The sequence below is a fragment of the Mustelus asterias genome, chromosome 4 (genome assembly GCF_964213995.1).
Source record: "Mustelus asterias chromosome 4, sMusAst1.hap1.1, whole genome shotgun sequence".
Taxonomy (NCBI): Eukaryota; Metazoa; Chordata; class Chondrichthyes; order Carcharhiniformes; family Triakidae; genus Mustelus; species Mustelus asterias.
Window position 1 is genome coordinate 145681775 of NC_135804.1, and position 13132 is coordinate 145694906.

Consider the following 13132-nt stretch of genomic DNA (forward strand, 5'->3'; position numbering starts at 1 on the left):
GAAAATTGGGCGGGGATCTTGGATTCAGGATTCAATCCTGGACCGGGGAGCGGCGCGGGCTTGGAGGGCCGAAGGGCCTGTTCCTGTGCTGTATTGTTCTTTGTTCTTTGTTCCTAAAAGTGACTGGTGCAGAATTAGTATGGTGAAATTGTTAGTTAAACTTTAGGATTTATAATGTGCCCATTCTGAATTCTATTGCAGTACTAACATTATAAATGCGATCTAGACATAAGGAGCTTTTTGTGTAAAGACACCATTGATTGTGGTGCCAAACCTCCGTGACCAGTGAAGTGCCAGACTTGATGCCATGTCTATTATGAGTTGGCTAGCTGATATTACAGTAAGAAGTCTCACAACACCAGGTTAAAGTCCAACAGGTTTATTTGGTAGCAAATGCCACTAGCTTTCGGAGCACTGCTCCTTCGTCAGGTGAGTGGGAGAGCTGTTCACAAACAGGGCATATAAAGACACAAACTCAATTTACAGAATAATGATTGGAATGCGAGTCCTCACAGCTAATCAAGTCTTAAAGGTACAGACAATGTGAGTGGAGAGAGCATTAAGCACAGATTAAAGAGATGTGTATTGTCTCCAGACAGGACAGTTAGTGAGATTTTGCAAGTCCAGGCAAGTCGTGAGGGTTACAGGTAGTGTGACATGAACCTAAGGTCCCGGTTTAGGCCATCCTCATGTGTGCGGAACTTGGCTATCAGTCTCTGCTCAGCGACTCTGCATGTGTCGTGAAGGCCGCCTTGGAGAACGCTTACCCGAAGATCAGAGGCCAAATGCCCGTGACCGGTGAAGTGTTCCCCAATAGGAAGAGAACAGTCTTGCCTGGTGATTGTCGAGCGGTGTTCATTCATCCGTTGTCGTAGCGTTTGCATGGTTTCCCCAATGTACCATGCCTCGGGACATCCTTTCCTGCAGCGTATCAGGTAGACAACGTTGGCCGAGTTGCAAGAGTATGTACCGTGTACCTGGTGGATGGTGTTCTCATGTGAGATGATGGCATCCGTGTCGATGATCCGGCACGTCTTGCAGAGGTTGCTGTGGCAGGGTTGTGTGGTGTCGTGGTCACTGTTCTCCTGAAGGCTGGGTAGTTTGCTGCGGACAATGGTCTGTTTGAGGTTGTGCGGTTGTTTGAAGGCAAGAAGTGGGGGTGTGGGGATGGCCTTGGCGAGATGTTCGTCTTCATCAATGACATGTTGAAGGCTCTGGAGGAGATGTCGTAGCTTCTCCGCTCCGGGGAAGTACTGGATGACGAAGGGTACTCTGTCCACTGTGTCCCGTGTTTGTCTTCTGAGGAGGTCGGTGCGGTTTTTCGCTGTGGCACGTTGGAACTGTCGATCGATGAGTCGAGCACCATATCTTGTTCTTATGAGGGCATCTTTCAGCGTCTGGAGGTGTCTGTTGCGATCCTCCTCATCCGAGCAGATCCTGTGTATACGGAGGGCTTGTCCGTAGGGGATGGCTTCTTTAATGTGTTTAGGGTGGAAGCTGGAGAAGTGGAGCATCGTGAGGTTATCCGTGGGCTTGCGGTACAGTGAGGTGCTGAGGTGACCGTCCTTAATGGAGATGCGTGTGTCCAAGAATGCAACCGATTCCGGAGAGTAGTCCATGGTGAGTCTGATGGTGGGATGGAACTTGTTGATGTCATCATAGAGTTGTTTCAGTGATTGCTCACCATGAGTCCAAAGGAAGAAAATATCATCGATGTATCTAGTGTATAGTATCGGTTGAAGGTCCCGTGTGGTGAGGAAGTCTTGTTCGAACCTGTGCATGAAGATGTTGGCATATTGAGGTGCGAATTTGGTCCCCATGGCTGTTCTGTGTGTTTGGATGAAGAACTGGTTGTTGAAGGTGAAGACACTGTGGTCCAGGATGAAGTGGATGAGTTGTAAAATTGCATCTGGAAACTGGCAGTTGTCGGCGTTGAGTACTGAGGCAGTTGCAGCAATGCCATCATTGTGGGGGATGCTGGTGTAGAGTGCCGAGACATCCATTGTGACGAGGAGTGCTCCTGGTTCAACTGCTCCATGTGTGCCGAGTTTCTGTAGGAAGTCCGTAGTGTCGCGACAAAAGCTGGGGGTTCTTTGTACAATGGGTTTCAGGATGCCCTCGACATAGCCGGAGAGGTTCTCGCACAGGGTCCCATTGCCCGATACGATGGGACGGCCGGGTGTGTTTGCCTTGTGTATCTTCGGGAGGCAGTAGAGATCTCCAACGCGGGGAGTACGTGGGATGAGAGCACAGAGGGTGCTCTGAAGATCCGGATCAAAGGTCTTGATCAGAGTGTTGAGTTGACGGGTGTGTTTGGTCGGATCTGCAGGTAACTGTAGTGTTCCTCGTTGTTCAGTTGTCGGTTCACTTCTTTGCAGTAATCCGTTCTGTTCAGTATGACGATGGCCCCTCCTTTGTCTGCTGGTTTGATGACAATGTTGCGGTTGGTCTTGAGAGTGTGGATGGCGTTGCGTTGTGCTTGGGTGATGTTCGAGGCTGTCTTGTGAGTGCAGCTGATGAATTTGGTGTTGACGCACCTTCTGATGGCTTGGGCATACATGTCAAGTCGAGGACAGCAGCCTTCTGGAGGAGTCCAATTCGACTCTTTCCTCTTCGGTTGCTGCACTGCGGATCTCTCTGTCGGCTGTTCCGGTTCATTGGCTGTCTCATTGTGTTCACTGTTGGCCTCTTGGGGTTTGTGGAAGAACTCCCGCAGCCTCATTCGCCTGATGAATTCCTCTGTGTCTGCTGCGAGAGTGATGGGGTCTATTTTGGTGGTGGGGCAAAAATTGAGCCCTCGGCTGAGAACTGATATTAGCTGAGATAGCTGATTAGCTGAGATAGCTGATATTATGATGTGGAGATGCCGGCGTTGGACTGGGGTAAACACAGTAATAAGTTTAACAACGCCAGGTTAAAGTCCAACGGGATTATTTGGGAGCAAAAGCCACACAAGCTTTCGGAGCCTTAAGCTCCTTCTTCAGGTGAGTGGGAATTCTGTTCACAAACAGGGCATATAAAGACACAAACTCAATTCACAGAACAATGGTTGGAATGCAAATACTTACAGCTAATCAAGTCTTAAAGGTACAAACAATGTGAGTGGAGAGAGCATTGAGACAGGTTAAAGAGATGTGTATTGTCTCCAGACGGGACAGCCAGTGAGATAGCCAAGTTCCGCACACATGAGGACGGCCTCAACCGGGATATTGGGTTCACGTCACACTATCTGTAATCCCCACAGCTTGCCTGGACTTGCAGAGTCTCACTGGAGACGGGAGAGGTTCCGGAGGATTGGAGGATTGCGGATGTGGTTCCTATATTCAAGACAGGGAATAGAGATAGCCCAGGAAATTACCGACCGGGAAATCTAACCTCAGTGGTTGGTAAGTTGATGGAGAAGATCCTGAGGGACAGGATTTATGAACATTTAGAGAAGTTTAGTATGCTCAAAAGTAGTCAGCATGGCTTTGTCAAAGGCAAATCGTGCCTTACGAGCCTGGTGGAGTTCTTTGAAAATGTGACTAAACACATTGACGAAGGAAAAGCGGTAGATGTGGTTTTATATGGACTTCAGCAAGGCGTTCAATAAGGTCCCCCATGCAAGACTTCTCGAGAAAGTGAGAGGGCATGGGATCCAAGGGGCTGTTGCCTTGTGGATCCAGAACTGGCTTGCCTGCAGAAGGCAGAGAGTGGTTGTAGATGGGTCTTTTTCTGAATGGAGGTTGGTCACTAGTGGAGTGCCCCAGGGATCTGTTCTGGGACCCTTGCTGTTTGTCATCTTCATAAATGACCTGGATGAGGAAGTGGAGGGATGGGTTGGCAAGTTTGCCGACGACACGAAGGTTGGTGGTGTTGTGGCAAGTTTGGAGGGATGTCAGAAGTTGCAGAGTGACATAGATAGGATGCAAGACTGGGCGGAGAAGTGGCAGATGGACTTCAACCCGGGTAAATGTGTAGTGGTCCATTTTGGCAGGTCAAATGGGATGAAGGAGTATAATATCAGGGGTAAGACTCTTAGCAGTGTAGAGGCTCAGAAGGACCTTGGGGTCCGGGTCCATAGGACTCTTAAATTGGCCTCGCAGGTGGAGGAGGTGGTTAAGAAGGCGTATGGTGTGCTGGCCTTCATCAATCGAGGGATTGAGTTTAGGAGTCGGGGGATAATGATGCAGCTTTATAAGACCCTTGTCAGACCCCACCTTATGTACTGTGCCCAGTTCTGGTCGCCTCATTACAGAAAGGATGTGGAAGCCATACAAAGGGTGCAGAGGAGATTTACAAGGATGTTGCCTGGATTGGGTGGCATGCCTTATGAGGATAGGTTGAGGGAGCTCGGTCTTTTCTCCTTGGAGAGACGAAGGATGAGAGGTGACCTGATAGAGGTTTATAAGATGTTGAGAAGTATAGATCGGGTGGATTCTCAGAGGCTTTTTCCGAGGACTGAAATGGTTGCTACGAGAGGACACAGGTTTAAAGTGCTGGGGAGTAGGAACAGAGGAGATGTCAGGGGTAAGTTTTTCACTCAGAGGGTGGTGGGTGAGTGGAATCGACTGCCGTCAGTGGTGGTGGAGGCAAACTCGATAGGGTCTTTTAAGAGACTTCTGGATGAGTACATGGGACTTAATAGGATTGAGGGTTATAGGTAAGTCTATTTATAAGCCGAGGTAGGTAGGGACACGACCGGCGCAACTTGTGGGCCGAAGGGCCTGTTTGTGCTGTAGTTTTTCTATGTTCTATGTTCTATCTCTTTAACCTGTCTTAATGCTCTCTCCACTCACATTGTTTGTACCTTTAAGACTTGATTAGCTGTAAGTATTCGCATTCCAACCATTATTCTGTAAATTGAGTTTGTGTCTTTATATGCCCTGTTTGTGAACAGAACTCCCACTCACCTGAAGAAGGGGCTTGGAGCTCCGAAGGCTTGTAGCTTTTGCTACCAAATAAACCTGTTGGACTTTAACCTGGTGTTGTTAAACTTCTTACTATAGCTGATATTAGCCAGAGCTGATCAGCAGCTGCTGCATTTGGCCTCCGTGCCTTTGGGTTAGCAGGTGGAAATGTGGCAATGTATTTTCTCAGCGCTATAAAGGAGACCCCTGCTGGAAAATACATGTGCATCAGATTAGCACAGGATCAGTTCTGATGCTCTATAAAGTCAAATAACTTGCCAACATTCACTTTTTACTAGTTGATACAGTAGTAGAAATAGAATAAAAGGTGTCGTGGGTGTAAACGGTTAAGAAATAATAAACATCCTGTCAATTGTTTGTGCAAATGAAGCAACATAAACAATATTGTACAAGGGAAATCTGTAAGTTCAGTTGGTTGTTAAAAAATAAAGTTTATTTATTAGTGTCACAAGTAGGCTTACATTAACACTGCAATGAAGTTACTGTGAAAATCCCCTAATCGCCACACTCGGGCACCTGTTCGGGTACACTGAGGGAAAATTTAGCATGGTCAATGCACCTAACCAGCACGTCTTTGGGACCGTGGGAGGAAACCGGAGCATCTGGAGGAAACCCACTCAGACACGGGGAGGACGTGCAAACTCGGCACAGACAGTGACCCAAGCTGGAATTGAACCCAGGTCCCTGGCGCTGTGAGGCAGCAATGCTAACCACTGTGCCACCGTTCTGCCCCTTTGATAAAAGATCTGTACCCCAATTGCTTTTCTTATAGCTTCTATGCAGCACGCGTCCTTTGTGAAAGTGCTTTGGTAAACGTACAGCAGTTTAATGTTTGGCTATTATTTTTAACCTAAAATGTTCAGTTTAGTACTATTGTTTCTGATGAATAATGGCTTACTGGAAATAATTCTCTCATGTTTTCCACTTGTAGGTGGCATCCTTTTGGGTGTTGGGTCTAATGTCCATCACAATACCATTGTGCAGTGTTTTTGAAGGTGTCATTGTTGTCTGTCTTTTCCTGGGGCTCTGTGATGGCTGTTTCATCACCATTATGGCACCTATTGCCTTTGAGCTTGTTGGACCTCTGGAGGCATCACAGGCTATTGGCTTCCTTCTAGGACTTATGGCTATTCCAATGACTGCAGGACCACCCATTGCAGGTTAGTGACAAGCAAAAGTGGCATTTTGTTTTAACACTTATTACTGATTTGATTTTGATTTGATTTGATTTATTTCTCATGTATTAGCATACAGTGAAAAGTCCTGTTTCTTGCGCGCTATACAGACAAAGCATACCGTTCATAGAGAAGAAAAGGAGAGAGTGCAGAATGTAGTGTTACAGTCATAGCTAGGGTGTAGAGAAAGATCAACTTAATATATGGTGGGTCCATTCAAAAATCTGATGGCAGCAGGGAAGAAGCTGTTCTTGAGTCGGTTGGTACGTGACCTCAGACTTTTGTATCTTTTTCCCGACGGAAGAACGTGGAAGAGAAAATGTCCAGGGTGCGTGGCGTCTTTAATTATGCTGGCTGCTTTGCCGAGGCAGCGGGAAGTGTAGGCAAAGTCAATGGATAGGGATGCTGGTTTGCATGATAGATTGGGCTACATTCACGACCTTTTGTAGTTTCTTGAGGTCTTGCGCAGAGCAGGAGCCATACCAAGCTGTGATACAACCAGGAAGAATGCTTTCTATGGTGCATCTGCAAAAGTTGGTAAGAGTCATAGCTGACATGCCAAATTTCCTTAGTCTTCTGAGAAAGTCGAGGCGTTGGTGGGCTTTCTTAACTATAGTGTCAGCATGGGGGGGACCAGGACAGGTTGGTGGTGATCTGGACACCTAAAAACTTGAACAGACTAATGGAAAATTGAGATACATTTAGGTTTGGAGTAAAACGACACAACACGTTAGCATTTGCTGTTACATTTTTCAAGTTCTTTATCCCCATTATTTTTTAAAGCTTAAGAAGAATTCAACCATTTTTGGATAAGATTTATTTAATCCTGTAATTGTAATGCTGAGGCTTCATTTGAAGGCATTCCCAATCTCTGTCTTTGAAATGTAAGTTATTCCATAATCGATACGAACCAATGTGAATACTCCAGAGCAACCACAGAAGCCACATTAAGATTTTGGCCGGAATTCTCCCATCTCGCATGCCCCACTACCACTGCCAACGAGAAGAGAGAATTTGGTACTCAGCCAAATCTCCATTCACAGTAGTGGGACTGGAGAATCCCAGTCGTGGGGTGAGGTCGGAGAATTCCGGCCTTTGGACTTTGGTTGTTCGCATCAGTATCCACAGGACACCAGTCACTGAAGGTAAGCATGCAGTTGAAGCAGGCAGTAAAAAAGACAAATGGTATGTTGGCCTTCTTAGTGAAAGGATTCGAGTACAGGAGCAATGCAGTTATACGGGGCCTTGGTGAGGCCACACCTGGAATACTGTGCAGTTTTGATCTCCTTATTTGGGGAAACATGTTCTTGAGGGAGTGCAGAGAAAGTTCACCAGACTGATTCCTGGGATGACTGGACTGACATATGAGGAGAGATTGAGTCGGTTCGGATTATATTCAATGAAGTTCAGAAGTGTGAGAGGGGGGGATCTTAAACCTATAAAATTCTAACAGGACTAGACAGGGTAGATGCAGGGAGGATATTCCCGATGGTGGGGGTGTCCAGAACCAAGGGTCACAGTCTGACGATATAGGGTAGACCGTTTAGAACGGAGATGAGGAGAAATTTCTTCACCCAGAGAGTGATGAGCCTGTGGAATTCACGACCACAGAAAGTAGTTGAGGCCAAAACATTGAATGTTTTCAAGAAGCAGTTAGATATAGCACTTGAGGCGAAGGGGATCAAAGGATATGGAGAGAAGGCGGGATCAGGCTATTGAATTGGATGATCAACCATGATCATAATGAATGGCAGATCAGGCTCGTAGGATCAAATGGCCTCCTCCTGCTCCTATTTTCTATGTTTCTATGACACCTTCACTAGAGACAGAAAAGGCTGGAAATGCACTGAAGGTCAAATTCTGAAAGAGAAAGCTTGTTTAAAGTTCAGGATGGAATCCTTTACCTTATTAGCACAGATTCCACTGGGTAAAATTGTCCCAAATGCTCACTCTTTTTATTTATTTATTAGTCACAAGTAGGCTTACACCAACACTTCAATGAAACCACTGTTAAATTCCCGCCACACTCTGGTGCCTGTTCAGGTACACTGAGGGAGAATTTAGCATGGCCAATCCACCTAACTCGCACATCTTTGGACTGTGAGAGGAAACCGGAGCACCCGGAGGAAACCCACGCAGACACGGGGAGAACGTGCAGAGTCCGCACAGACAGTGACCCAAGCCGGGAATGGAACCCGGGTACCTGGTGCTGTGAGGCAGCAGTGCTAACCCACTGTGCCACCGTGCCACCCTCCTAAACAAGATCATCCCACAAATCAGTTGGCAAATCTTAGCTAAAAGGGAATCAGGGAATACGTTCTCCAGCTATTCATAACAAAATCATAAACAGGTATGTGAAGGACATGTTTACGATTTAACGACAAATGCGGAATAGTGAAAATTACCCAGCACACATTGGAAAGCTTTCTATATTGAAAAAACATACAACTTTGCCCCATTTCATAATTATTCATTTTTAAATTGAAACTTAATTTTCAGTTGTTTACTGATACAAAGCTGTTTGATTAGAAGCAGCCCTTCTTGAATCAGGTTTGTGATTATTCAGATATCAGGAGCTTCCATGATTGTGACAAATCGGCACTCTTAGGAGAGGGCCAAAATTTGGGGCATGTTGGAGTTACATCCCACCTGAAGTACACAGTAAAATCAGTGGGAATGTGGTTGAATGGAAGTATTAGTAATGAGGGGCTAAACCCAGTCTGTCAGAGATTTCACCAATTAAGCGACAATTATGCCTAACTTACGGCAAAATAGGAGCAGGAAGAAGAGGAAATTAGAGACCTGCGGAATAAGGTTACACCAAAGAAGAAGACCAGAGTGGATGGGATGCCTCCATCAGTCAGACTACACCATTTCCTTGACGGTATATCAGCTAACATAAGCATCTGTTACGCAGTAAGCCATGGAAAGAATTCTGGGTGGAATTTTCCCATCCTGCCTGCCACAGGAATCGTAGAGGGTGGGACACGGACCATCGGTCCATTGACCTCAGATAGGATTTTCCGGCCTTGGGGCGAGTGCGGCCGGAAAATCCCACCCTCCGTTTCCTGTAGGCAAAACAACCTACAAATGTCTTCTCAAAAAAAAACCAAAGACGCTTTTCCAAATCCTGGATTTCATATCACAAAGTAAAATGCATATACCCAGAAGCTTTTCTTTCTTTAACCACTTTGCTTCTTGCATTGTCTCTGCTATTCTGCAGTTGCATTAAGATGCTCCAGGACTGTGCTGCACAAAAGGAGATCCTTTGACCCACCATGTCTGTCCTGGCCATTTGCCAGATCCATCAAAAAATAAATCTCTCCCCTCTCCCTCCATGATGCTGTATCAACATAAATCTAATCCCACTGCCCCATTCTCTCCCTGCAGCTTGAGGGTTATGATTGTAGACTATACCATAGAAATGGCCCTAACTTTAATCACACTGTCCCATTTTTAAAATTCGTTTGTGGGACATGGCTGTTGCTGGCTGGCCAGCATTTATTGCCCATCCCCGGTTGCCCTTGAGAAGGTGGTGGTGAGCTGCCTTTTTGAATTGCTGCTATGGGTTGACCCACAATGCCGTTAGGGAGGGAATTCCAGGATTTTGACCCAGCGACTGCGAAGGAACGGCGACATATTTCCAAGTCAGGATGGTGAGTGTCTTGGAGGGGAATTTGCAGATGGTGGTGTTCCCATGTATCTGCTGCCCTTGTCCTTCTAGATGGAAGTAGTTGTAGGTTTAGAAGGCTGTCTAAGGATCTTTGGTGAATTGCTGCAGTGCATCTTGTAGATAGACACTGCTGCTACTGAGCGTCGGTGGTGGAGGGAGTGGATGTTTGTAGATGTGGTGCCAATCAAGCGGGCTGCTTTGTCCCGGGTGGTGTCAAGATTCTTGAGTGTTGGAGCTGCACCCAATCAGGCAAATGGGAAGTATTCCATCACACTCCTGACTTGTGCCTTGTAGATGCTGGATAGGCTTTGGGGAGTCAGGAGGTGAGTTACTCGTCGCAGGATTCCTCGCCTCTGACCTGCTCTTGTAGCCACTGTGTTTATGTGGCGAGTCCAAATGAGTTTCTCCCATTCTCTCCCTGTCCAATCTTGAAGGTTACGATTGTAGACTGTATCGTAGAGGTGGCCCTAAATTTAATCCCACTTCCCCATTCTCTCCCTGTCATCTTGAGGATTATGATTGTAGATAATGTCACAGAAGTGACCCTTCTTGTCAGGGTGCCTGAGTCCAGGGAGAACTCTTCACTAAGGTAGGCTGCCTCTGCAGGTACATGGACTGCTTGTTTCTGTATCTTGTAGCTGCTGGAAATACTCAATGGGAACAGGTAATGGGCCGGATGTTGCAGAGAAAATAATGACGTAGGAACAATGCCTTTAATGCAATATTCACTCAGCAAGTTGTTCTGAGGAAGAGATAATCCATAAATTGTAAATCACCACAAGTTACTGGCCAATTTGCATCACAGGAACCAGAGTAGAATCTAGTAGTTCCTTGAAGGAAATAATAAAAATAAGAAGGCGAGATCAGGATATTGAATTTGATGATCAGCCATGATCAGAATAAATGGCAGGGCAGGCTTGAAGGGCCAAATGGCCTCCTCCTGATTCTAGTTTCTATGTTTCTATGAAACACCACTCCCACAATATCCAATCAGCTTTATTTCCAAAACACTTACATTTTCCTTTGTTCATTTCTGTTCTGTAGAAGAGTCATAAGGACTCGAAACATTAACTCTGTTTCTCTCCCCACAGCTGCTGCCAGACCTGCTGAGTTTATCCAGCATTTATGTTTTACGTCATTTTCCTTTGTGTTGTTTCACCTTTTCATTCAGGGGTATAATTCTTTATTAATTGTATAAACAACATGTAGTTACAACTCTTATTCTATTTTAAGATGGGGAAAGATTGTTGGTCAAATTAACCTACAGAAAAAAAACTTCATCTTGAGCGAACATTGTCATTTTCTTTTGCAAAATCCTTCCAAATGTTTTATTTTTCTTTGAATAGTCAGTGATCACATTTACTATTTTTTAAACAACTCTTGTGCTGTAGCGTACCCTAATTCCAAAAGTGCCAGTGGCAGAGTATGGCACCCAATTAAGGTACCAAAACTGTCATCCTTTCCAATCTACTTTCTCCACACAGTATTACGAACACTCATTAATTTTAAGAGGCCCTGCTAAAAGGAAAAATACTAAAAAATTATTTTTTATGATTATGCATTGCGACTTTTTAAAACAACTACACGATGCAGTTTTTTACGTTTCCATTAAATAGAATATCGATTTTTGTATTTACATCCAGTTCAGTGCTCAGGAGCAGAGAGAAATGATCTCCGATGTTGGTTTGAATCTGTGTAGACCCCTCCAGCTCACACATTCAAGTTATTACACGACTAAGCAGCGTTGCCATTAGCTGTGTCTTTCCAGAAAGATTAGTGGCTTATTAAATTTAAGTTTCAGCTTTGATGCTTAACCTCTGACCTGTTTTTTTTCCATGCAGGAATTCTATTCGATTGCTTAGGCAACTATCGAATGGCCTTTTACTTGGCTGGAATTCCACCGATCATTGGGGGATCAGTATTGTTCTTTGTCCCTCTAATCCACAACCGAATTCGCCAGAGACAAGAGAAAGAAGAGCCTGGCACTGACAGGATGTTGTTAGCTGCTGAAGGTGTATTAAATGGGGAAATGCTCCCTGGCAACTCTAATACAGAAGTGCCTACATAGACAATGATGCCAATTTCTTCTCTCCTATTCCATAACAGGATCCCTACCAGCACATAGAGTGAATGTTTCCTCACAGTATATTTATGTAGTCTAAAATAACATTTCCCTACATGTATAGCATGAGGATTAGATGTACACTATAACAAACTCCATGAAGGCAGGAGGGTGAAAATTTGAAACTTGGCCAAGGTTTTTTAAGAAAATCATAGCATCCACATGGTGCAGGAGGCCATTCGGCCCATCGAGCCTGCACATATACTGCACCCAGGTTTATACCTGTATCGTAAGTGCCACATTGAATTTAGTCACAGAGCAACTGCAGTGATTTCAGCACAGCCATTTGTGAGGAATTCTTTTACCAGTCAGATGCAACCAATCATTGCAAAATCCATGGAATTAAAATCACGTCGTTTTTTTGTAAAGTCACAATGCATGATCCCAAAAAATAATTTTTTCGTATTTGCCCTTTTAGTAGGAGCTCTTAAAATTAATGAGTGTTTGCAATAGTGTGTGGAGAAAGTAGATTGGAAAGGATGACAGTTTTGGTACCTTAATTGGGTGTCATACTCTGCCACTGGCACTTTTGAGATTAGGGTAGGCGACAGCACAAGAGTTGTTTAAAAAATAGTAAATTTGGCCACTGACTATTCAAGTAATTTCTTGGCCAAATGCTTATTTTTTTGCCTATCTGAATGATAGCATATACAGGACTGTGGCACACCAGTACAAATCATTACCGCCCCAATTTCTTGCATGTAATAATGTGTTTGACTAATTGATCCTGGCAACAGCTAATATAGCTCTGACGCAAAAACTTTCCCCTCCTTAATCTCCATTACCTTTGTGGCACTGCCTCCCAAACTACTTTCTCTCAGTTGTTGCCAACCTCTGCCTGCATCCATTTAGCGCATAAACATTGCGCGCTTGCTCGGCTTTTGCCGTTAAGAAGTATTTGCCAAAGTTAAAGAACACCTTCGGCCTATCATTTGTCCCATGCTCTTTGGCAGAATTGGTTCAGTGTATCCCGGGCCTTCCCATCAGTGCCTCAGGATCGGGCAGTCCGCTTTCCACAGTAGACATTGTTGCTCGGAGGTGGGGGTTGTTGGAGGGGGGGCGGGGGGGGGGGGGTGTGGTTTCCACCCCAAATGTGACCTCTGCACCCATTTTGGAGGTCGTGACCCACAGTTTGGGAACTACTGCTTTATCGGCTCCACCAGTGTGTGCGGCAGATGCAAAATGGCTGAGATTAATCAGCATCCTTCTTTATTCTGTGCCAAAGAATCCTCCACACACCACAGACTCGCCT

General features: G+C 45.3%; 1 protein-coding gene across 2 annotated transcripts in view; it reads left to right on the forward strand.

Moving 5' to 3' along the window:
- Positions 1-12897, forward strand: part of LOC144493057 (monocarboxylate transporter 8-like) — a 121112-nt gene extending 108215 nt beyond the window's left edge. For both annotated transcript variants that reach the window (XM_078211904.1, XM_078211905.1), the window contains 2 exons: positions 5842-6070; positions 11600-12897. In XM_078211904.1, coding sequence (XP_078068030.1) covers positions 5842-6070; positions 11600-11826 — 456 coding nt within the window. In that variant the 3' untranslated portion in view covers positions 11827-12897. The remainder of the gene's footprint in view (positions 1-5841; positions 6071-11599) is intronic.
- Positions 12898-13132: the final 235 nt, after the last annotated feature.